We start from the raw sequence: 26,728 nt of genomic DNA on the forward strand, positions 1-26,728 counted from the left end.
AAGTTCCAGGCCACCACCCTGCCCAAAGGGCATGCAGCTGGGGGTCTCCGATCCCTGGGAGACCCCGAGTGCTGTCCAACTGGAGACCACTGCTGAATGGCGCTTGCCCATAGTCTCTGAGGCGAAGGGGTTGAATCCTAAAGTTTCAGGTGTCTCGAGAATCTGCACATTAGAGTGAGACTTACTGCCTTGCATTAATATGCAGATTTGCCAATAAGTTGGCGGGATCCACATTGCAACATCTTGCAAAATCACATTGGTCTTTCGGGTGCAGTGGACCGTTGGATCACGCCCACAGAATCCCTACAGTGCAGAATAGGCCGTTCGGCCCATCACGTCTGCACCGACCCACTGAAAGAACATCCCACTTAAACCCTCACCTCCACTCTATCCCCATAACACCTTAACCCTACCTAACCTTTTGGACACTAAGGGGCAATTTAGCATGGCCAATCCACCTGCACATCTTAAGGAGGAAACCGGAGCACCCAGAGGAAACCCACGCAGATACGGGGAGAAAGTGCAAACTCCACACAGTCACCCTAGACCGGAATTGAACCAGGGACCCTGTGACTGCTGTGAGTCAGCAGTGCTAACTACTGTGCCATTGTGCGGTCCCAAAAACACAAAATTCTCTTGAGCATGACACTAAGCCAAAGTACATTATTGAAGCCGAGCTGGGAGTGCTGTGCTTGGGATCCAACTACATCCTATTTGACTGTGTGCTTGATGTCGAAACCAGGGGCATAAATATTCCATTTCACTTAGAGCTTTCACCTTGCTGAGTGCTAAAATGGGTGACATTTTTAAAAATCCTACAAAATCTCCTTTGAAAAATTCAAGTGACACTATTGTGTACCTGTATGCGACCTATCTGATACTAGCTAACCCATCGGCATTCACTCTTAACCAGTTTGTGGCACACATAGGAGCCAGTTGGTTCATGGGTTCAAATGCCTTTTCAACACCTGAGCCTATCACCTGAGCAGGCATTTCAATGCGGGATTGAGGGAGTGCTGCATTGTTGGAGATGACTTCATTTGGACAAGGCATTAAACCGAGTCTTGGCTAGCCTGTTCAGGTGGATATAGAAGAGCATTTGGCACACACAATGTTTTGGCCAATATTTCTCCCTCACCAACATCTATCAGAAGTAGATTGTCATTTATCGGACATTTGAACACATAATGTAAGCTGAATTTCCAGTGCAGTGCTGATGGAGTTCTTGTCTTTTGGATGGGAGGTTAAATCAAGGCCACGTCTGGCTTCTCAAGTGTAACACGTGAGGTGCCCTGGTGTTCTGGCCAACATTTACCCCTCACTGACGCCTGATGATCAAGTTGCTTTCTGAGGAACCCTGCTGGTCACAAATTAACTGTTGTGTTCCTCATATTACATGAATGCTGCACATGACGAAGCTTGTCATTGCCAATGGAGCATTTGGGGATATTCCAAGACATGGTGTTATATAAATGCAAGTTTCTTTGTTTCTTTCTAATAGCATTGTTAGGATGAGTCAACAAGGACACATGTATATCTGATTTAGTCAAGACTCTCCATTTTAGGAGGGTTGCTACAGGCTGTTAAAAATCTATAACTGCAATCTATATTAAATAAACAGTGTGCTAAGTAGCAACAGCATCGTTGTGCCTTTTGTTTTTGCTGAGCTGTAATCTCACTCCCTAACAGCACTGTGGGTGCATCAACACCACAGGGGCTGCAGCGGTTCAAGAGGACAGCTCACAGCCAACATCTCAAGAGCAATTGGGGATGGGCAATAAATGCTGACCCAGCCAGCAACACCTACATCCTGTGAAAAAATACATTTTGAAAAAGGCTAGGCAATAAGTTTAATTATCAGACAGGAGGTCTAAAGAGTGAGGGCAATAAGATCCTGAATGGCATCGACTGCAGCAATTCACCAAGACTCCTTCAAAAGCACCTTCCAAACCTTAAGGGTTTCTCCGCCCCCCACGGCGGGTGGGAGAATAGCGCGAGGGCCTCCTGACATTTTTCACGCCCTCCCGCTATTCTCCCCCCCCACGCCCGAACCACGCCACGATTCTCCAAGGCTGATGGGCCGAGCGGCCGGGCCTTCACGCCCGTTTCAACACGGCAGCAAACACACCTGCTTGCTGCCATCGTGAAACGGGCGCCAGATGCCCGTTTGGGGCATCTGGAGGCCCATTGGCTCGGCGGTACCACGGCCGTGCCAAGGGGGGGCACAGGCCCACGGTCGGTGTCCACCGATCGCGGGCCGTGCGTCCGTAACGGTCGCACTCTTTTCCCTCCGCCGCCCCGCAAGATCAAGCCGCCACGTCTTGCGGGGCGGCTGAGGGAAAAGACGGCAACTGCGCATGCGCGGCTGACGTCATCGGCCGCGTCAGCCGGGCTGTGACGCATGGGGTCATCCTCCTAGCCCCGCCCGGGGGGGAGAATCGGCCTCGGAAGTGGGCGTGAAGGCTGCCGTGGGTCACGGCCTGTCCCACGGTAGCCTTTACGATTCTCCGCATTTGCGGAGAATCTTGTCCAAGAGCTTTACCGCCTAGAAGGACAAGGGCAGCAGATGCTGGGAACACAACCACCAGCAGGTTCCCCTCCAAGCTGCTCACCATCCTGATTAAGAAATACACTGCCGTCTTCACTGCTGTGGTCAAGACGGTAGCTCACCGCCATATGCTTAAGGGCAATTAGGGATGATCAATAAGTGGCAACATCCCATGAATGAATATCTTTTTAAAAAGGCCAGGCATTAAGTTCAATTGTCAGACTGCTCTGAGTTAGCTGAAATTTGCAATGGTGCCAGTCAGGTCATAATAATTAACCTGGCATTCCCTGTGCCAGGAAGCACAAACCTCATCGAGCATTCTCTTTGCCAAGTGCTGTCCTGTGTCTTCTGGAGAAAGGGTACATATGTGGCTGTCAGATGAAGATTGGATTGGGCCTGGCTGTAAGATCCTCCCAATTAATTTCACTCTCTGGGCTCATAGATGCAGAAGGTGAAGTACTGGGAGGCAACGGACCATCATTATAATCTTAAAAACAGAAGAGTTCAAGAGCAGAATTCAATGTCCACCCCAATGGTAAGTTTTGTGGTGGCACTTAATTGGGCAGGAGGCCTTCCTGCCTCTGACCTGATTAAGTCATGTGGATGGCCTGCTCACCTGCCACCAATTTGAGACCCTTAAAAAGGTGACACTGAATTATTGCTGGCTCCCAAGCCGGCGGACAGGACCACATTGCCTACATTAAGTACGACCCCAATCTTAGGCCGTGGTGGAGGGTGAGACTGGATTGGGTAAGGTTGAAACTACTAGTAAGAACTAGAAACGTTTTCTCCCCGCATTCTCCAGCCTATCTGCTAACCAGACAGTAAATAACTGCATGCCACAGCCTCTAAATCGGTATCAGAATGGTGTGGTTAGTCTTCTTACCTTGAACTCTAGCTCCATTCCTGTGACATGCTCGCCTGTCTCAACCTGTGTGAGTTTCTGAATGTAAGAGAACAAGTTCCTGGCCATCACCTCTGTGGTCCCACAAGCCACTGCTTCCAGCAATGCATCATGGATAAAAATGTACTGATCCTCTGTCTGTACCATATAGTTCCGTTGTGACCTCATCAGTGTCACATGACCATAGATGTCGACCGTCTTCTCATGTTTTATCCTCTCAAGCATGGCATCAATGACGATGAAGCAACCAGTTCGACCAACTCCAGCACTGAAATATTCAAGGAAATGGTTCAGGTGGTGGTGCACAGTCTGTTCTCAACAGGACAGGTTTAAAGGGTTTGGGGGACGTCAGTGACTCTTTAATTGTTTTGCACTATTTATTCTTGAGGTAACTTTGAACCACAATTAGTTCATTGTGCTAGTCTAATAAAACAAAATCATTCAGATTCTTGAATAAGGTCCAACACCTCTGCGAGGAAACAGTCTACCAACTGTCTGGGCTCACACATGATAAATGAGCAAGATACCGGACGATTAATACTGAGGAAATGCCAGGCTTAAGAAGAATGATCTGCGCTTGCAAATATCTTTAAACAAGTGGAGTCATGCTTGTTGTCCAAATGGATATTTAATCTAAAATGAGCATTGCTCCTGATAAATTAAAATTGACAGGCCCGTAACACTGGCTGAATTCTCGTCAAATAACCATTGGGCAACGGGAAATGGGGTGAATCGATATTGTCTTTGAAAAAACTTTTGTTCGGTACTCGAAATAACGCAGCAGGTGCAGGTGGGATTTAGTGATGGGTAGTTAGGGCTGGTTTCTGTGGTGATCCACAAAAGATTAACATTGAAATATCGGGCCAGAGCTGGGATATTTATATTGCCAAGAATGAAAAGCAAATATATACATGTATTTTTTTAAATGTAAAAGACTAAAGATTACCAATCCCAGCCCGAGTGGCAATGACGATGCCGAGAAACTGAAAAGAGTAATGGGTAAAGTAGGACAAGTTGGGAGTTTTATATTCCTCTAACCACTGAGCACCTTATGTTGGTGATGCCCAAGATAAAATGTTAAATTTTCCATCATATCTTTCATCTAAACAAAAGTACAGATGTATCTCAATGCTGAGTGTAGCCAATATTCCCGTACCAGCTGAGGTTATTCTCAACATTGCCCCACGTCGGAGGTGTGGTAATATCAGGTTAAATCACCATCAGTCAGCTCTCCCCCTCAAAGGGGAGAGCAGTTTATGGTCATCTGGGACGAAGGCGACTTTTTCCCCGTCAATATTTAATCTAGGTATGGCTGAGGGTGTTGTCTCTGTCAAACCTCATTGGCCAGGAGCCAGCTATCATTAAGGGACAGCTATGAGGTTGTCTATTTGCTTTCAGCAGCCTATAACCAGGAATAGACAATTCTCACACAACACTCATACTAACACCCTTGATAAGCTGGTACCCATTTAGCGTTGTTCCAGGCCATGTCGAGTTAACCCTTTGGTCAAAGGGACTCCTTGTGCTAAAGGACAGAGAAAGGATTTGATACAAGAATAGCTTTGATTTAAGGCTCCGACTACCAACCATTGAGCCACACTAATGGTATTCAAAACAATGATTTATTCATCATCAGCTCTGATGTGAAATGGCTGGAGGCATGAAGTGAAGAACAGTTTCCAATGTAAGTGAAATGATCCTACCTGCAGTGCACCACCACTGGTCCAGCATCGGGAGGATTGCAGGTCTTCACTCTTCGTAGGAATGCTAGGAAGGGGGTCGGATATTCTGGCACTCCGTGATCAGGCCAGGCTGTGAACTGAAACTGGCGAACCTCCCTCTTCTCACTGGAACCATTCTACACAAAAAAAGAAAGCGGTTTACCTGTAAAGCTGCTTTATGGGGATGTCATACACAGAAGGCACCCATATCCACAGGAATTTTCCAGATTTGGGAGAGTCTGCGTCTTTGTAGGGTCAAGGAGCAAGTAGATGGGTTGTGGAGCAAAAGCACAAGCTACATGAACAGTATTAATCCTCAAGTGTGGGAGGCAGTTAGGGAGTTATGCTTTGACAAAGAGTCATCGGACTCGAAACGTTAGGTCTTTTCTCGCCCTTCAGATGCTGCCAGACTTGCTGAGAATTTCCAGCATTTTCCCTTTTGTTAGGGAGTTATGCTTTTTTGAAACGGCGTCAGAAATTCCACCTTTTCCATCAGTTTTTCTTATTTTTAAATAATGGTAAATAGTCCTCATTATTGTTCATGGTTCATTTGGGATCTGGGGCACAGGTGTATTATCTGGCTGTCTATTCAGAGCCCCTACTTAAGCACATCTTGAAGGAATCCAGCTCAGGGTTGGAGATTAGTAAATTGGTTTAAATGCTCATTTCCATGTTAATCACTGGCTTTCTGTCTTTTTTTTTGTGTAGAGATTATTCTGCATCTGTAATAAGGTAGGGGCAACAAGTGCCCAGTGCTGCTCGCACCACATGAGAAAATAAAACTCAAATAGAGTACCGTATCCGGATATTTCTACACTAGCTGATCAACCAACAACAACTTCAAGGTTTTTAAGATGGTAGTGTTATACCATTTCATGCAGAATGTATTATTCTGTGTATAGTGAGTCTGTGTAAATTTAAGGCCTCAAGTCAAAATCTTTGGCCGAAGTCAAACACCAATGTCCGTTTGGGTGCATGTGTACGGGCTGTAAGGGGGCTGCACGAGGGGGTTGTGCGGGGGCATGAGTGCAAAATGATTTGGATAATGTTAACCACCGGTAGACCTTGAAAGAATGAGGGCATCGAACTATCATATTCGTACACACTGGGAGATTCTCCACAGACTCACACTGAGGCATTCTGTGAATTGCAGGTATAGCTGTTACTCCCCCCAGGAAGAATTTCAGCAAAAGTCCTTGGCCTGTCAGAAAAGCTCAGCCTTCACGGGAAAAACATTAATTACAGTCCTCAAAGGTGACAATTTTGCACGAATTTTAATCATGCTTCTTTGAACTACTTTTTAATGCCTTGATCACACTATGAAATGTCAAATGTGTAGAGTTCCTCGCTGGTTATAATTCTGAATAATACAGATTTTGGAATATGACATCTGAGCCAATCAATTGCAAGAATTTGCATATATACATATGCATGTATGAGATATGAATTGCAACATTGCAGTCTGACACAGCTTCACATGAGATTTGCGTAGTCATATTGTTTATATTACGTTGAGTCACTTTATTTTTACTTTTGACACTAAAATATGCCAGAGCACAAGCTTTTTTCGACAATACTAAAATATATCATACAAGTATGTATCATATGAGAGAGAGCAATTAAACATGTGGCTACAGGGATGGTGCAGGCGGGAGGGATTCAGATTTCTGGATAACTGGGGCTCTTTCTGGGGAAGTGGGACCTCTATAGACAGGATGGTCTACATCTGAACCTGAGGGGCACGAATATCCTGGGGGGGAGATTTGTTAGTGCTCTTTGGGGGGGTTTAAACTAATTCAGCAGGGGCATGGGAACCTGGATTGTAGTTTTGGAGTACGGGAGATTGAGAGTATAGAGGTCAGGAGCACAGATTTGACTTCGCAGGAGGGTGCCAGTGTTCAGGTAGGTGGTTTGAAGTGTGTCTACTTCAATGCCAGGAGTATACGAAATAAGGTAGGGGAACTGGCAGCATGGGTTGGTACCTGGGACTTCGATGTTGTGGCCATTTCAGAGACATGGATAGAGCAGGGACAGGAATGGTTGTTGCAGGTTCTGGGGTTTAGGTGTTTTAGTAAGCTCAGAGAAGGGGGCTAAAGAGGGGGAGGTGTGGCGCTGCTAGTCAAGGACAGTATTATGGTGGCGGAAAGGATGCTAGATGGGGACTCTTCTTCCGAGGTAGTATGGGCTGAGGTTAGAAACAGGAAAGGAGAGGTCACCCTGTTGGGAGTTTTCTATAGGCCACCTAATAGTTCTAGGGATGTAGAGGAAAGGATGGCGAAGATGATTCTGGAAAAGAGCGAAAGTAACAGGGTAGTTGTTATGGGAGACTTTAACTTTCCAAATATTGACTGGAAAAGATATAGTTCGAGTACATTAGATGGGTCGTTCTTTGTACAATGTGTGCAGGAGGGTTTCCTGACACAATATGTTGACAGGCCAACAAGAGGCGAGGCCACATTGGATTTGGTTTTGGGTAATGAACCAGGCCAGGTGTTAGATCTGGAGGTGGGTGAGCACTTTGGAAACAGTGACCACAATTCGGTGACCTTTACGTTAGTGATGGAAAGGGATAAGTATACCCCGCAGGGCAAGAGTTATAGCTGGGGGAAGGGCAATTATGATGCCATTAGACATGACTTAGGATGTGTAGGTTGGAGAAGTAGGCTGCAAGGGTTTTTTTTTTTTTTAAATTTAGATTACCCAATTATTTTTTCCAATTAAGGGGCAATTTAGCGTGGCCAATCCACCTACTCTGCACATTTTTTGGGTTGTGGGGGCGAAACCCACGCAGACACGGGGAGAATGTGCAAACTCCACACAGACAGTGACCCAGAGCCGGGATCGAACCTGGGACCTCAGCGCCGTGAGGCGGTTGTGCTAACCACTTGGCCACCGTGCTGCCCTTGGCTGCAAGGGTTGGGCACACTGGATATGTGGAGCTTGTTCAAGGAACAGCTACTGCATGTTCTTGATAAGTACGTACCAGTCAGGCAGGGAGGAAGGGGTCGAGCGAGGGAACCGTGGTTTACCAAAGAAGTGGAATCTCTTGTTAAGAGGAAGAAGGAGGCCTATGTGAAGATGAGGCGTGAAGTTTCAGTTGGGGCGCTTGATAGTTACAAGGAAGTGAGGAAGGATCTAAAGAGAGGGCTAAGACGAGCAAGGAGGGGACATGAGAAGTCTTTGGCAGGTAGGATCAAGGAAAACCCAAAAGCTTTCTATAGGTATGTCAGGAATAAAAGAATGACTAGGGTAAGAGTAGGGCCAGTCAAGGACAGTGGTGGGAAGTTGTGTGTGGAGGCTGAGGAGATAAGCGAGATACTAAATGAATACTTTTTGTCAGTATTCACTCAGGAAAAAGATAATGTTGTGGAGGAGAATGCTGAGACCCAGGCTATTAGAATAGATGGCATTGAGGTGCGTAGGGGAGAAGTGTTGGCAATTCTGGACAAGGTGAAAATAGATAAGTCCCCGGGGCCTGATGGGATTTATCCTAGGATTCTCTGGGAAGCCAGGGAAGAGATTGCAGAGCCTTTGGCTTTGATTTTTATGTCATCATTGGCTACAGGAATAGTGCCAGAGGACTGGAGGATAGCAAATGTGGTCCCTTCGTTCAAGAAGGGGAGTAGAGATAACCCCGGTAACTATAGGCCGGTGAGCCTCACGTCTGTTGTGGGTAAAGTCTTGGAGAGGATTATAAGAGATACGATTTATATTCATCTAGATAGGAATAATATGATTAGGGATAGTCAGCATGGTTTTGTGAAGGTAGGTCATGCCTCACAAACCTTATCGAGTTCTTTGAGAAGGTGACTGAACAGGTAGACGAGGGTAGAGCAGTTGATGTGGTGTATATGGATTTCAGTAAAGCGTTTGATAAGGCTCCCCACGGTCGTCTATTGCAGAAAATACGGAGGCTGGGGATTGAGGGTGATTTAGAGATGTGGATCAGAAATTGGCTAGTTGAAAGAAGACAGAGGGTGGTGGTTGATGGCAAATGTTCAGAATGGAGTTCAGTTACGAGTGGCGTACCACAAGGATCTGTTCTGGGGCCGTTGCTGTTTGTCATTTTTATAAATGACCTAGAGGAGGGCACAGAAGGTTGGGTGAGTAAATTTGCAGACGACACTAAAGTCGGTGGAGTTGTAGACAGTGTGGAAGGATGTTGCAGGTTACAGAGGGACATAGATAAGCTGCAGAGCTGGGCTGAGAGGTGGCAAATGGAGTTTAATGTAGAGAAGTGTGAGGTGATTCACTTTGGAAAGAATAACAGGAATGCGGAATATTTGGCTAATGGTAAAATTCTTAGCAGTGTGGATGAGCAGAGGGATCTCGGTGTCCATGTACATAGATCCCTGAAAGTTGCCACCCAGGTTGATAGGGTTGTGAAGAAGGCCTATGGTGTGTTGGCCTTTATTGGTAGAGGGATTGAGTTCCGGAGCCATGAGGTCATGTTGCAGCTGTACAAAACTCTGGTACGGCCGCATTTGGAGTATTGCGTACAGTTCTGGTCGCCTCATTATAGGAAGGACGTGGAAGCTTTGGAACGGGTGCAGAGGAGATTTACCAGGATGTTGCCTGGTATGGAGGGAAAATCTTATGAGGAAAGGCTGATGGACTTGAGGTTGTTTTCGTTAGAGAGAAGAAGGTTAAGAGGTGACTTAATAGAGGCATACAAAATGATCAGAGGGTTAGATAGGGTGGACAGTGAGAGCCTTCTCCCGCGGATGGAGGTGGCTAGCACGAGGGGACATAGCCTTAAATTGAGGGGTAATAGATATAGGACAGACGTCAGAGGTAGGTTTTTTACGCAAAGAGTGGTGAGGCCGTGGAATGCCCTACCTGCAACAGTAGTGAATTCGCCAACATTGAGGGCATTTAAAAGTTTATTGGATAAGCATATGGATGATAATGGCATAGTGTAGGTTAGATGGCCTTTAGTTTTTGACTTCCCATGTCCGTGCAACATCGTGGGCCGAAGGGCCTGTACTGCGCTGTATCGTTCTATGTTCTATGTCTGTATATATATTGTAAATCTATTTGCCTCGCCTCCCTATCACTGTAATTTCCTCCAGCCTACAACCCTTCCAGATGTCTGTACTTCTCTAATTGTTGCCTCTTGAACATCCCTGGCTTTAGACCGCTCCAAAATTGGTGGCTACGCCTTCAGGTGCCTGGGTCCTAAGCTCTGGAAATCCCTTCCTTAAACCCCTATGTCTCTTTTTCATCACTTTCTTCCTTTAAGACGCTCCTTAGTACCTAAATCTGTAATCAAGCATCCGGCCATCTGTCCTAATATCTCCTTTATGAATTGGTATAAAATTTTGCTTCTTAACATATCTGTGAAGTTTGGGATGTTTTGTGAAGTTAAAAGTGCAATACAAGTTGCTATTGTAAAACAGTTGTGCTGAGGGCAGGTCAATGATCTTTCAGAGTGCTAAAATTATAGATATAATAATTATAACCTTTTCGAAAAGGCCAGTCAGTTATTGCTATCTTTTTTGACCCGGGCAACCTAGGCTTTTCTCTTGTGCAGGAGGCTGTCAGGTAAAGACAAAATTTGTTTCAGCTGTGATGGTGTTTGAGTTCTGTTAGGCCACCTTACCCACAAAGAAGTGGAAAGATCGCTTCGGCAGAGATGCCAGAAAGGGAAGGCTGTGAAAAATGAAAAAGATACTCTTTTGAGGAACATCAAGTGAAATTCCATTGCTGTAGAGGGAGGAGGCGGGCCTATTTTCTATGCTCCAATTGATACTAATAAAGCAAGCCTCCTCTTCCAAGGAGGATTCAGCTGTGAGGTATTGAGACTCCACTCTAACTGTTGACCTGTTCACAGGGTGGAAGGATGCATTAGCCTCTGACAGACTGCAGCCTCCCAGCTGTGGATTGCTGGAATGGTTGAAGCCCAGCATGGCTCATTAAGACAGGCTGGAGAAAAATTCTCATCTCCAATCTCTGCCTGCATCTGGGAGAACATTCTACTTCATTTGCCTTATGAAGGACAAAGATCTCCTGTCCTCCGTGTAGGACCATCTAATGTTCTTCCTTACTGTTGTGCATTTGGGGGAGCTTTTAATTGCTACGGTAGGAGGCAAGAGATTTATAACCTTAATCATTCTCATCGCAAATATATCAAAATCCAACAGTTACATTAAGTTATAATTAATATGAACCGACTTCTGGTTTGGTTTTGTCCAATTCCATCATTTCAACACCCCCCTCCCCCCCCCCAATAAAACTTGCTTGGCATCTCAAAGTACAAATTGTAAGAGCGACTTAACAGACACGCACTGTTCCAGGACAAATCGTTCTCACTGATATAAATATGCTTCAGTTGATAGTTTAAATATTTTTGTTGAAGTCGGGTGTGCTAGTGATATCACTGGGGATATATCTTGGCAGGGCATTGAAAATTGTGCATCCCGAAGGTTCAGGATTTGAACTTGTCAGTGATTATCAAGCTCCCTCATAATCAGCCTGCGTACTGCCAGTCATCCAGCCCACCCCACCCCCCCCACTCAAGAATGTTCTATTCCAGAGAGTCAGTTGGTGAAGGATAGAACGGGAGCCAACCTTTATATACGCTTCATTTATTTACAGAGTTACATAATAGCATTCACCTCCTAACGCATGGTGGCACAGTGATTAGCATTGCTGCCTCACGCCGCCAGGGACCCGGGTTCAATTCTGGCCTTGGGTGACTGTGTGGAGTTTGCACGTTCCCCACGTGTCTGCGTGTGCTTGTTTCCTCCGGGTGCTACGGTTTCCTCCCACAGTCCTAGGATGTGCAGGTCAGGTGGCTTGGCCATGCTAAATTGCCCCTTCGTGTGCAAAAGTTTAGGTGAGGGTACAAGGGTAGGGCAGAGGGTAGGGTGCTCTTGCAGAAGGTCGGTGCATACTCGATGGGCCGAATGGCCCCCTTCGGCACTGGAGGGATTCTATGATTCTAACCCAACAACCACAGTTTGCAGTGTGTGTGTGTGTATTTATAAGGACACAAGTGATTCCCTTCTGTTCAGGGATATAGTTAAAGCCCACTGCCCTGCCGACAATTAACCACAATATTCGTGAAAAATGAATAAAGAGCAATCACTGTTTGGCAAAAAAAGTGCAAATGTTAACTAAAACGGATAAATGTTCATCTCTTGAACTTAGCCCAAGCTGATACCATGAAAATCTACCTTGTTGGTTGTAAGGATGTTTGGTTTGGCCAGCCTCAATCTAGTTCTTAGCAGGCATAAACTTCCTGCAAAAAAACTGCTTGCACTTCAACATTCATTCGTACTCACTTTGATACTGATACTGGGGTGTCTTAATTGTTCCAGTTCAGAGCACCTAAAGCCCTCAGTTTAACCAGCATAAGAACCGCCAGATCAGACACAAATGAACAGGTGAACATAGGGATTGATACCAGTACAAGTCTGGATGGTGAATATCCTCTGAAATATTAATCACCATCAATGTAAACTTTAGCAGAGGGATATTTAAAACTATTTCATATTTGGGAGGAAACTTTGGGGCAATTCCAAGATTTGGAGTGGGTGGAAGAAGAAAGAGGGGACATGATCCAGTCCCCAAAACTATGGGAGGGGGGGAAAATGAGCTCCTTCAGCCAGTGATTACATTGTCTGTAAGTGCCTGGCAGTAATGAGATAATAAAACGGCATTGCACATTCAGTCATTTCTCTTTGATGATGTAAAGCTAAAAATACAAGTACACATGGCAGCTAAAGAGTCCAAAGATTTGCTTGAAAAATATGAAGGTTCAAATCTCGACGGGGACGACAGAATGAAGATGGCGAGGAGGGATCCTGACTTCAAATTCAGCTTTGTCTTTGTGTTGGAGGTGGAAAGTTAAATAACTAGCCCCCCGGCACATCAGAACATACGGAGAAAAATAGATTCCTGCTTTAAAAATGAGATCTTTAGTGCACAATTTACATTTTAGACACACATGAAAGACTCATGCAAAATAAAAGGTTGCCCAGGGCAAAACAAAAAGATATGTACCGGGATTTTCTGACTCCCGCACGGTGGGTTTACTGGCGGCGGATGTGACTCACCATAAGACTGCCAGCGGGATCTTCCCGTCCCACTGAAGTCAATGGTCATTTGCGTTGCTTGCCACCCGCCAGGGAATCTGCCGCGGGTTGGTCGCCTTTGGCGAGACAGGAAGATCCTGCTGGTGGGAAGGGCTTGAAAAATCTCGCCCATGCTGTATTCAATCCTCCCTACCTAGTTATCTTTGACATCCTTGAAGTGAACCAACCACAATGTGGGGGCAAATGAGCCTGGGATTTTCAAATTCAATGACAAACATGGGGTGATTTCTCTGCCAACAGGCAGGGCGGGTCGTACCGGCGCCGAAGAGTGGATCCTCTGCACCTTCAGGGGCTAGGCCAGTACCAGCTGGGTTGGCGGCATGCCAGCCGGCGCCAAAGGGCAATGGCGCTGCACCAACTAGTGCTGAAGGGCTTCCACCATCCAGCATGAGTTGGCGCATGTGCGGGAGCGCCCGTGTGCGCTGGCGTCATCCCAGCGTATGCGCAGGGGGGTTCTTCTCCGCGCCGGTCGTGGCGGACTGTTAAACCAGCTGGCGCGGAGGGAAAGATTGCCCCCACGGCACAGGTCCGCCTGCGGATCGATGGGCCCCGATCACGGGCCAGGCCACCGTGGAGGCCCCCCTCCCCCGAGGACTCCGCAGGCCGCCCCAGTACCAGGTCCCGCCGGTAAGGACCTGGTCTAATTTATGCCAGCGGGACCAGCCGGCCACTTGGTCCATCGCAGGGTGGAGAATTGCTGGGGGGGGGGGGAACTACCAACGGCCCCTGACTGGCGCGGCGCGATTCCCGGCACCGCTGAAAAACTGGTGCCAGAGAATCCGGCAGCCGGCATCGGGATGAAATTCACGCCGCCCCCCCCTGCGATTCTCCGACCCGGCAGGGGGGTCGGAGAATCCCGCCCATGGTCCTTGTTAACTGCCTTGCACCAGGTCCAATCCTGATGAAAATTTCAGGAGACCTGTCCCTTGCTCGATCCAGGGGTTACTGCTCCATTATCTATCAGTGATGTTCGAGTGCCTTTGCTGCACTCATGAACTTGGCTACAGATCAAGCTAGTCACTTGATAGTTAATACCTATCTAATTGCTAGGTGTCTTATCTCAGCCATGTCTTTATTTTATCAATATTTCTGTTGAAAACGCTGCTCTAAATCATCCTCTTTAATTTCTTCAAATACATCATCCTATTCATTCATCCACATGAATCCATTTGTGCTTTTGTTGAAATCAAGCGTCATCACAGTCACAAACGCAATCTTTCTGACAACCTCAAAAATGTCCAACATCATGCATTGCACAGCCTGATCTTGAGATCTACACAATAAAACTCCACTCTAGGTCACCTAATATTTAGCACTTGATTTGTTCCATCTTCCCTACTTCGAAAATCTACTCTAGGGGTCTTGCCCCTAGATTTCATGACCGAATAAGAACAAGCAGGGCACAAATGCAGCTTACAGGCAACAGGCTTACTGCACTGTGGGGTTTCCTATACAATGCTGCATCAAACACATCTGCCACCCATCCAGCAATAGACTCAAGCGATGCAGCACATAAGCAATCTGGCACAGTCAAACTTGACTTAGCCCAAGTTTACAGGATGAATACCTGCTTCCCCCTTACTGTTGAAATAACCCACAAGAACTGGCTTAGTCTAGAACATAGAACATAGAACAGTACAGCACAGAATAGGCCCTTCGGCCCTCAATGTTGTGCCGAGCCATGATCACCCTACTCAAACCCACGTATCCACCCTATACCCGTAACCCAACAACCCCCCCTTAACCTTACTTTTATTAGGACACTACGGGCAATTTAGCATGGCCAATCCACCTAACCCGCACATCTTTGGACTGTGGGAGGAAACCGGAGCACCCGGAGGAAACCCACGCACACAGGGGGAGGACGTGCAGACTCCACACAGACAGTGACCCAGCCGGGAATCGAACCTGGGACCCTGGAGCTGTGAAGCATTTATGCTAACCACCATGCTACCCTGCTGCCCCCTAGTCTAGTGAATGAAAATCCAGTGGTCAGGGTCATTAGTCAATCTTGAGAGACAAGGACAACTAGTAATATTATGGTAAAGAGTGGTCGAGGGAAGAGTGATCATAAAATGTTAGAGAAAGATGTGGTTGGGTCCAAAACTAGGGTATTAAATTTAGAAGGAAACAAAGCCAATTACTGAGCTCTGAAATGGCAAGTTGGATGATGGCACTTGGAAAATTAGATTAAGTATAGAATGGCCAATAAACAATGGTGAACATTTGAAGGTATTCATTATAATTTTCAATAAATATACATTCTCTTGAAGGATACAAACTCAATTCAAAAAGTGGTCCAATGGTGGCTAACTAAAGAAACACAATAAAAGGATTATTAATTTGGCAAAAAGGGTAAACCTGAGAATTAGGATGGTTTTAAAAATCACCAAAGGAACATGAAAAAATTGATGATGTGGGAAAAATAGAACATAGCACAAACTAGCAAGAAAACTAATAGGACTATGCAATTGAGGGATTTTGGGATTGCACCGGAAGTGGAATCAATTAGATCAGTCACGATCTTCTTGAATAGTGGAGTAAGTTCAAGGCCTGTGAGGCCTATTCCTGCTTTTCTCTCACATTCTCATGTCAGTTAAGGGACTGAAGTGAGTTTGCTCAGTTTGCTCAGAGTGAATTTATCCTGTAGCCAATCTTGATATGGGCAGACAGTGGAAAGACAGCACTAACACCTCGGTGAGCACATAAGCAGAATAAAACCTTGCAAAAAGTGCTGCATTGGTAGGAGATAAAATTACTTAAGCAAAAGCCTATTTGAATGCCCTCCTGTGATTAACTCTTCTTAATACATTATAAATGTGTGCTTGAACAAGATATTTGAAACATTTTTGTCCTTAGCCTCCCAAAGCTTTCCTGAAATGATTCACATTCTCCATCTGCAGGCTGTTATGTGCCAGAATCCCCATGGTTGTAGGTAATTAAGTGGATCTCTGTGGTAACCAAATTGGAGATTAAAGCTGTTTATGAGGTATGATTAAACTCTCAGGAGCTCAGAGTGTGAAGTTTGGTCAGGTGAAAGGACTTCCATGGTGCTCAGTGTTCATCTTATTCTCAAATATCAGCTTCCCCATCAACTATACAGTCTCTCCCACTCAGATACCAGCTCCTCCATCATCCTGCTATCAGATACCAACAATTTATATTTCTATAACACCTTTAAGGTAATTAACTATCCCATGGTGCTTCACAGGAGCATGAGAAAACAGTGGCGATGCTGGGCGGGATTCTCCGTTCTAGAGTCTAAATGCTCCCACCAACGGAGAATCGGGGCTGGTCTCTGCTGGCGTTAGGAGCGTCACCCAGTTGGTATTCCCATTCAAATTTATGCACGGCAGCAAATGCGCCAGTTTCCCTTATCTTCCCGGTCTATGACTGCCATTTTGAATGGGCGCCGCAATCCCAGTGTCTAGCTACCAATCCCCAACAATGCAAATGTTGACCCCCCCCCCCCCCACTGACAAGGATAGAACTCCCAACCCTTCAATCAGGAGGAGCATCCTTCCTCCCCGTCTGCACTACGGGAATAATGGGTCACCTCTGTCAGCCTCCCCTACGACACTGCTGAAGCGAGAAGGTGACCCAATCCCTTCAGCATCCCGCCCCCTCATTCCTGCCCAATTCAGCCAACGCCCCCCCCCCCCCCCCCAATCGGTCCCTGCTCCCTGGCATTGCCAACAGTGCACTGCCCCCAGCACCGTGGCACTGACAACCTGGAAATGACACTCTAATCTGGTGCGATGAACCCCAAGGGGGTCAAGGAGGTGCTCATGTGCCCTTCTGCAGCTACCAGGTTGCAGTGGGTGGGGACGAGGGTCCTGGGACTTGGGTGGGTAAGGGTCCAATGTGTGGACTGCCCTTCAGGCTCTGAGCGATTCAAAGATTATTATTAGCGTGATGATCTCAGGCAGCCCTCTCTTCAAATTCTTCACCCTGGTCAGATGTTTTAAACTCTGAAGTGGCCTCCTCACCCTGAACTACTCTGCCTGACAGCTGATGAGCGGTCCAGTGAATATTTAATGCTGGAAAATGTCCCTTTCCTAACATCTGCGCCCTCAGCTTTTGAAACTACAATGTTTTTGAAGTGTCAGAGCCTTCCTAGAAAGCTCTCCACACTTGGAAGGCTTCAAATCCCCTGAGATCCTGTGAAATGCTAAGCAGCCATTCAATTTCACAGAGAAGTTCCATTGATTGGTAGCTTCATAGTTCAGACACCGCTGTTAGGGGGTCTGTTTATTTATCTTTCACTTCACGCTTGAATGCATCTCAGGTATGCTTCATTCATCCTAACCTAACTGCAATATTTATAAACACTCTTTTATTATGATTGACAGCTCCTGACCACTTCAAAGCAGCTAAGAGGTTTCACTTACTGTTTTGTAACTGCAGAAAGCACTTAGCATTGTTGAAGTGGTGAGGATGTGAAAGGTCAGCCACGAGTGTGTTGGAATAGTTGGGTCTAAAAATAAAAGGCATGAATGAAGGTTTCAGCATTAGATGAGCTGAGGCAGGAGCGATGTTACGGAGGTGGAAATAGGTGGTTTTAGAAATGGAAATCTCAGACTAAAGGGACGATCCTTTAAAACAGAGATGAGGAGGAATTTCTTCAGCCGGAGGGTGCTGAATCTGTGGAACTCTTTGCCACAGAAGGCTGTGGAGACCAAACCATCGAGTGTCGTTCAGACAGAGGTACATAGGTTCTTGATTAATAAGGGGATCAGGGTTAAGAAGAGAAGGCAGGAGAATTCGGCTGAGAAAAATATCAGCCATGATTGAATGGCAGAGCAGACCCGATGGGCCGAGTGGCCTAATTCTGCTCCTATGTCTTTTGGTCTTATGGTTTGAACATGAGGTCAGAAGCTCATCTCAGGGGAAAATGTGTCACCAAGGTTACAACAGAATGGCTTAATCTGAGACTGTTGCCAGGGAGAGGGATGGAGTCGGCAGTTAGGGAACAGAGTTTGGAAGGGGTACTGAAATAATGGCTTTACTGATAATACCAACTCATTCTCAGCAACGCACAGCTGACCATTCTCAACTATACACGCATAAAGCCTCCATATTGCACCACTTAGCAAGATCCTATTTAGCTGAATTTGTTACCATCAGTTCTATGTCTAACATTGTCCGAGCTTGGACTCATTGTCTGTTTCTTTGGCTGGGATTTTCCAGTCTCACGGAAAATCCAGCCTTTGTCTCTGAATTCAAAGGTCATAGGCTGACATGCTGTACTGAGTGAGCATTTTACGATCTTTCAGATGAGATCTTGTCAGCCCCCTCAGGTGAGTGTCAAAGATCCCATGTCACTTACGTCCATTGTGTCGGGTATTCCTGTTGTCTCTATCCATAGCCTCCAAAAAGATGAAACTCCGATAGCATCCTCCATCTTTGCTTCCTTCAACCATATACAGCCTTTTAACACTCAAGTTTGTAAGCGAACCACTGTTTTATTGATCTTTCTCAGCTACTTTTTTCATCCTTGGTGATGTTCCTGTCCTGGTCTGTCATTTTCTCACTAAATAAGAGCTCACTGCTTACCAATGATAAATGCAAAGCATGTGATACTCTCAATTTGAGAACAGTCAGGAATTTCCTGGCTTGCAAACCAGAATTTCCTGTGGACAAGGAATTAGACGGACCAATGATGGGGTGGTGGTGTGGTCACAGAGATGTATTTGTGCCCTAGTATCTTTCCCCAAGTGGAACTTGCAAAGAAATTCCACCTCTGTAAAGAATGTGGTGCTGAAGGATTTAAGAACCAAAAGCAAACGTGACCTTTTCCATTTTAGTTCATTATTCCTCGAGGCACTGATTGCTTATCATGATGTGATGCCACGCCACCTTTGTATCAAGTAAAGAAATACAGCCTCTCTCGCTATCCTAATACAGGGACCAGGGTTCAATTACAGCCTTGGGTGACTGACTGTGTGGAGTTTGCACGTTCTCCCCATGCTGGTGTGGGTTTCCTCCGGATGCTCAGGTTTCCTCCCAGAGATGTGCAGGTTAGGTGGATTGGCCATTCTAAATTGCCCTTAGTGACCAAAGGTTAGGTGGGGTTACGGTGATAGGGCGGGGAGGACGGGGTGGGCTCAGGTAGGGTGCTCTTTCAGAGGGTCGATGGAGAATCGATGGGCCGAATGGCCTCCTTCTGCACTGTGGGAATTCTATGATTCCATCAGAAGAACACAATAAAAACTTACAGGTGGGAAACACCCATTTGCTCATCGCAGATTGTCCCACCAGTATTCCAGTTGCCAGGGAATCCAGACTGAGATCCGTCAGCCCTGGAAAATGAGTCCACAAAGCCAAGTCAAACCAATTTGAGTTTGCATCATATTCCTTATTCGCAATTGCTTCTGTTTCAGATTCCATAGGCGAGGCAGTTTGGGAATGTTTGTTCTTAGTAATGTTTCCCCATTAGTGGACAAATCCTGGGCGGGATTCTCCGAGCCTCCATGCCGAAATCGTCATCGGCGCGGGGGAGGAGAATGGGCGTCAAACCCGAGATCGGGTCGACGCCGCTCCTGTGATTCTCCAGCCCCCGGAGAATTGTCGTGAATCACGTTCACGTGGTCTACGCGACATCGGTCGGGGGCCATTGAAAGAGGCCCCCGCGGCGATTCTCCAACGTCAACTGGCCGAGTTCCCGACGCCGTGGTTCTCTCATGGTCCCACTCGTCGGGAACTCAGTGTGGCGGCTGCGGACTCAGTCCGCGGATGCCTTGATAGGGGGCAGGGGGATTCCTTCACCGGGGGAGCCCCCAAGACAGCCAGGCTATCGATCGGGAGCCACCTATCTGCGGATGCACGTGATCTCGGAGGGGGTCTATGTTTTCGGTGCCGTTATTTGGTGTGGGTCTGTTATGTCGCGCGGGGCGGCCAACACATTCTGCCGCCGTGTGCATGCGCGGACCCCCGACTGGAAGTGCAGGGCCCTGTATCGGCAGCCGGAGCTGCGAGGAGCACTCCGGGGCCTTGTTAGCCCCCTTCCGGTAAGCAAATCTCTCCGGACTTTCTTCAGGAAAGTCCGGAGTGATTCGTCCGCGTTTTCTCACGGGCGTGAGGACATAGCCCCATTATTGGAGAACCCCGCCCCCTAAATCTGAACACCAAGATCTGTTACTTTCAGCAACTTGAGACATTCCAAATTTTGTTTTTCCCAATTGAGGGGCAATTTAACGTGGCCAACCCAGCTATGCCGCACATCTTTTGGATTGTGGGGCTGAGACCCATACAGACACGGGGAGAATGCACAAACTCCACACAGACAGTAACCCGGGGCCGGGATCGGATCTGGGTCCTCAGCAGCAGCGAGGCAGCAGCGCTAACCACTGCGCCATCGTACAACCCTGTGACGTTTCCAAGTTAACTGTGATGTGGATGTGCTACATGTAACCGGCACGTCAGAACGGGCTAAACGCGCTGGGAGTCAAGGATGTTGAACTGAACCTTGTGCGTCGGTGGAATATGTGGATGCCTGGATTTGGTTCCGGTGAGGTTGGGCCGTGTGGGAGGGGCCTGCACAGCTGCAACTCCTGAATGGAGAATGGCACTGATATGTGGAACAAGTCACACACTGGTGGACAGATCATTTCTACGACAAAGTTCTAGACATGATAACACATTCTCAGGCTTACCCTCCATTTCTGTTGAGGAACGTGCAAGGGGTGATGCCATGTTTTTATTTCAACGGAAATGGTCTGATATAGCTTTGTATCGGTACCAATATGGATCGGTGAGGTTTCCTTCTTGTTTAATGGTTAGTGTGATATGTGGAATGTTATGTAGTTTATTTTCAAATCTTTGTTACTGTTAATCATTTAATAAACAAAATATTCTCACTGCTGGTCCGGAATTCGTTAAATGAATTTGAGAAGTTAGTTACCTTGTGAAGACAGAAATTCCGAACGCAGAAGGTGGCCAACTCGATGGTGTCCAGCAGAGTCACCTGTATCATTCCATAGGTCTCTGTTCCTCGGCCGGGCCAGTACTGGTCACACTTCACCTGCACAAAGATACAAGACACCAATAATTGGGGGAGTTGCAGATGGCAGGTATACCTGTACAGAGACACTGGCTGCAGACAGCAAGCTGAGGTACCTGTGTGGAGATACCAGATACCGGCATTAGTTACAGATACCTACACAGAGGGATTCAAGCAGTTTGCAGAATATAAATCCTGATTCGGAGAATGTGAGAACAGACAACAACAACTAGAATGGTGGAATGCCGAATCCGGAGTGCGTAGGGCAGGAGGAGGTTACAGAGATAGTGAGGACGCCAGGCCTTGAAGGCATATTTGAACATGAGAATTTTAAATTTGAAGGGTTGGTGGACCAGGAACATGTCGGTCAGTGAGCACAGATTTACTGTTTCAGTGTGATTTGACGTGAATTAGGTTGCAAGCAGCAGAGTTTTTCAAGATCTGACGTTAGTGGAGAATGAAGGCCTGACAGTGTCCATATGCAGCAAGTCCTGGGCTGATAAGTGGCTAGTTACATTCAATGGCATTACCATGACCAAATCTTCCATTATCAACATCCTGGGGGGGTCACCATTGACCAGAAACTGAACTGGGACTAGCCATATAAATACTGTGGCTATAACAACAGGTCATAGACTGGGACCTCTGACTCCACCATCAGCAAGGCACAAGTCCGGAGTGTGATGGAATACTCCACACTTGCCCAGGTGAGTACAGCTGCAACAACGCTCAAGAAATACAACATCATCCAGGACAAAGCAATCTGCTTGACTGGCACCCCATCCATCACCTTTAACATTTGCTCCCTCACCACCAATGTACAGTGGCACTGATGTGTGCCATCTACAAGATACATTGCAACATCTCACCAAGGCGAACGCTGCCATCTGGGTGGAAGGACAAATGTACAGCAGATACATGGGAACACCACCACCTATAAATTTCCCTCCAAGCCACACACCATCCTGACTTGGAAATATATCAGTCGTTCCTTCACTGTAGCTGGGTCAACATTTTGGAACTGCCTTTCTAACAGCACTGTAGGTGCACCTACACCAAATGGACTGCAGTAGTTCAAGAAGGTGACTCAGTACCACCTTCGCAAGGGCAATTGGGGATGGGCGACAAATACTGGCCAGCCAATGAAGCCCACATGTCTTTAAAGAATAAAAAAGTGAGTTAAGCATGACCTAGGGCTTGATCAGAGAATGGCTGGGGTAAGGGCGGAAACAGGCAATGCTACAGTGGAACCAGTACAGACACAGAGTGGTGTAAATACCAGTACACTGAGCAAGCTGCTGCAATGAGTCCGTAATATTAAATTAAATTAGATAAGGTACTTTAACTTCAGTTCTACCTTGTGCTATAATATGATAATAGAATAAAAATTGGCAGGTTCAAACAGCTGAAAGGCAAACTTAGGCGGGAAGATTTTTTTCACTGTTATATGTAGACCAGGTTGATGCATGTAGTTGAAGAAGCAAAGTCCTGTCCTTATTTGCAGGATAGGGTTCAAGTTCTGTCACTATGGGGGTATGGGGGGGAAAGGGCAGGGGAGTGGCAATGAGCCACGATGTTCGATCGGAAAACTGGCGCAGACACGATGGGCCGAATGGCCTCCCTCCTGTGCAATGCCAACTCTGCATTTCTGAGATCCATTTTAGATGGTGAGCCACCAAGTCCTGGACTAGTCTCTCTCATTTGTATCTAACCAATGATCCAATCAAAAGTATTTTTAAAAAATCTCCCAAGTGTTGAAAACTTGAAATGAAGACAGGACATGCCAGAAACACACAGCAGGTGCATCGATATCTGTGAAGAGAAAAGACAGATTAACCTTTCGAGTGGAGACCCCGGGTCTGACATGAGCTTTTCCTCTTTCAGACAGACAGCTGTGCTGTGTATTTCCAGCATTTTGCTTTTATTTATAATCTGATCTTGTACGGCAGTTTCAGGATGCAGGTAGCCACATCACATGATGGGGTTGCTTCAGGAATAATCTGGGCATTAAGCAGCTCCTATCACTCTTATACTGGACAAGATATCCTCACTGGGGGAAGATGGCTCGAGATAAAAGGATATGCCGGTTGGCTGCATTTTATTCTCAGCTCACGGCTCACAGACCCCGGTAGCAATGTGGTTGTAAATGCAGCCATCAGTGGCAAGAGGGCGCTATTGCTACAGGCAGGGTCGCTTATAGCCATGCTGGAGCTGTTGAAATAATGTACCAGCAGTCAGTCAATTGAAGCCTTATTTATGTCAAGGCCAGATGCTGGAATCCATAGTAATCAAGCCAACATGGACCAGATTAAGTGGTGTGGTTCCATTTACAGAGTATTTCAGAACTTGCATTTCTATTGAACAGAAGCGCATCGCGCTGAAGCATCCCAAAGCACCCCAGGCAGAATGAATTACTTTTGCAGTACACTGGTTGCTGCTACTAGATGATCATTCTGCGTCGCAATCAAAACCGCCGGTCCCTCTGTTTTGACTGCCTTAGGTTGAGGAACAGATGTTGGGCAGAGCACAGAGGTCTTCCCAGCTGGCCAGCTAGTCCAAAGCTCGGTGTCGTATCTCATCTGAAAGTTGTGCCGGAGAAGAGAACATAGAATAGAAACCTTACAGTGCAGAAGGAGGCCCTTTGGCCCATCAAGTCTGCACTGACCCCCTGAAAGAGCACCCTACCTAGACCCACTCCCCCGTCCTATCCCCGTTACCCCACCTAACCCGTATGTCTTTGGACTGTGAGAGGAAACCGGAGCAACCAGAGGAAACCCACACACAGACATGGGGAGAATGTGTCAACTCCCCACAGTCACCCAAGGCTGGAATTGACCCCGGGTCACTGGCGCTGTGAAGCTGCAGTACTCACCACTGTGCCAATGTGCTGCCCTATCTAGGAATCTAGGACACAGGAATACAGTTGTGGGAAAGGGGGTCAGTCATTGGGAGAAAGGAGGATGAAAAATTATTTCGCTCATCACCCAAATGGTTGTGAATCTTTGGAATGCTCCACCACGAAGGGATGTTTCCCAAGGCTGGGAGAGACAGATTTTGATCGTAGAGAATGAATTTGAGGCAAATGATCAGTCACAATGGCACTGAATGGTTCGAGGGACTGAATGGGTCTATCCTACTCCTCTTTCTTAAGCTCCTTTATGTCTTTAGAAAGTCCAGAGACACAACATTCACTAAAGTGGCTTCATCAGCCACCTGTTTCTTCATCGAAGAATCTAATCAGGTTAGTCAGATAGGATTAGACTTTCACCCTGTTTCCGACACTACGATGGTGACAACATTCTCAAAAGTACTTTGTTGGCCTGAAAGCACTTCCTGATGTTCGATGGTCATGGAAGACACTGTAGAAATACAAATCCTTCTTACGTCCCTTATAGAATATTTCAAAACTTAAAATCGTTTGAGGAGAATCAGGAAAATTGATCCTACCCGAGATTTTTCCTCTAATTTTGTCATCATGACGATGGTTGCACTCCTCTGCTCCCAAACCATCCTCCAGAAATCTCCGAAAGTCTCCGGGAGGGGTCCTTGCGTGGCGATATATGCATTTTGCTTTCGGTAGCCATCAATGTAGTTTGCGTTAATGTAGTCACTGCCTGCGATGCCTGTCAGTCAGGAGTAGAGAGAAGGTGTTAAAAGATTAATGCATCACACCATGCTTTTGAAATCAGTATAACATCTAGCTATTCGGCCCAAACCCCTGCTCCATTGGTACCTGGGCTTCCATTTACTTTGCACCATGCAGAGTTTGGGCCAGTCATCCAGAAATTTCTAAAAAGGCACGGTAGCACAATGGTTAATACTGCTGCCTCACAGTGCCAGGTTCGATTCCGATCTTGGGTGGCTGTTTGGAGTTTACACATTCTCCCCATGTCTAAATGGGTTTCCTCCGGGTGCTCTGGTATCCTCCCCCTATCCAAAGATGTGCAGATGGGCCATGATAAATTGCCCGTTGGTGTATGGAGACGCGTAGGTTAGGTGGGTGGCCATAATCAATGGGCGAGGTTGCGGCGACAGGGCGGGGGAGCGGGCCTGTGTGGGGTGCTCTTTCGGTGGGTCAGCGCAGACTCGATGGGCCAAATAGGCCTTCTGTACTGCAGGAATTCTATGATTTGAAATGCGTAACAAATATCTTTCAATGTTTCAGAGGGACAGGTTTAATTGGTGTGAAGCTAACACCAAACTTACTACCACCAGGCAAAGCTAAGGCAGCTACCATAAATACATTTAAAGGGAAACTGGATAGGTACATAAGGGAGAAAGGAATAGAAGGATATGCAGATTAAATGAAGGGAGCGTGGAGTACTCCAGTGGAGCATAAACGGCAGAGTAAACCAGTTGGGCTGAATAGATTGTTCCTATGCTGTACATTACATCTAAAACAACACTTTGACTAAAATGGCAGGGAGAGAAATTTCAAAAGCAGAACTTTGGTGAAGCTCCTAAATTGGTGTGGCTCACCCCAGCAGTGAGCAAGTATCAGATAATTGAAGTTGTAGTGTAATTGCTTTTCCTCCCACACATGCCTGCATCTAGTGAGGCGCAGTGCTGGAACATCGCCCTGCAACAGTATCCCAATCAAACACTCCTACACCTAAATCTCACTGCTCGGTTTCAGGGTCCAAATGTCCAATTGAAAGAGTTCCAATTATCTTCAACATTAGCAAATTAAAGAGTGAAAGAGTTGCCAATGTAACCACAATGGCCACGTATGTGTCACAATCTCCTCGGTAGCCATAGCCAATGGAAAAGAGCCAGTTGGTGGGAGAATTAGCCTGGAAAATTGCCTTGTTAATCCCAGTTCACGTTCTCCTCTCACTCTCTCCTGCATCTCATTGCTATGACTTGGATCTGACCCAATTTGTCACAAGATACAGGTTGCCATCAGCAGCTTCATGCTTGTTTTCAGGTCTGAGGCATAGGTACAGATTATTAACCACAATATTTTGTTATTGAGGGAATTCAGCAGGTGTAAGCAATGAAAACAGCTAAGCTCTGCTATCCAGACTGATGGTGAGCCCTCTCGGTGACTGTTTAAAATGCAGTACCACTAGCAGTCAGAATGTTCCTGGGACAAAGCCTTGCATTGAGACGCTGCCGCACTGCACAACTTCTGTTATCTGTTCCTTCACTCCTACTCTTCATGAATAATGGTACACAACCTGGTACTTATGTTGAATCTGTCTCCTCTCCTGTTCTGGGTGTACCAGATACCTGTGAGACCAAAATCTGAGGACTCGTGACTGCTGATTTCTCCCTCGTGGGGGAATCTAGAAGCTAGGGGGCACAATATTAAAATCAGGGGCCTCCCACTCAGACGAAGAGGAGGAGAAAATTCTTCTCAGAGGGCAGTTTGTGTTTGGAATTCTCAATCCCGCAGAGCAATGGCGGCTGAGTCATTGAATTTTGATCTACAAGGGAGTCAAGGTTTATGTG

At 46.6% G+C, this 26,728-nt stretch overlaps 1 protein-coding gene across 36 annotated transcripts in view; it reads right to left on the minus strand.

Annotated features, from left to right (window-relative positions):
* LOC119952981 (receptor-type tyrosine-protein phosphatase S-like) overlaps positions 1–26,728 on the minus strand; it is a 561,150-nt gene that overhangs the window by 49,865 nt on the left and 484,557 nt on the right. For all 36 annotated transcript variants that reach the window (XM_038776673.1, XM_038776700.1, XM_038776702.1 and 33 more), the window contains 4 exons: positions 24,722–24,897; positions 21,176–21,295; positions 5,156–5,310; positions 3,435–3,720 (listed from right to left, as the gene is read on the minus strand). In XM_038776673.1, the coding sequence (XP_038632601.1) occupies positions 3,435–3,720; positions 5,156–5,310; positions 21,176–21,295; positions 24,722–24,897 (737 nt within the window). The remainder of the gene's footprint in view (positions 1–3,434; positions 3,721–5,155; positions 5,311–21,175; positions 21,296–24,721; positions 24,898–26,728) is intronic.

Source organism: Scyliorhinus canicula, chromosome 18, assembly GCF_902713615.1.
Source record: "Scyliorhinus canicula chromosome 18, sScyCan1.1, whole genome shotgun sequence".
NCBI lineage: Eukaryota > Metazoa > Chordata > Chondrichthyes > Carcharhiniformes > Scyliorhinidae > Scyliorhinus > Scyliorhinus canicula.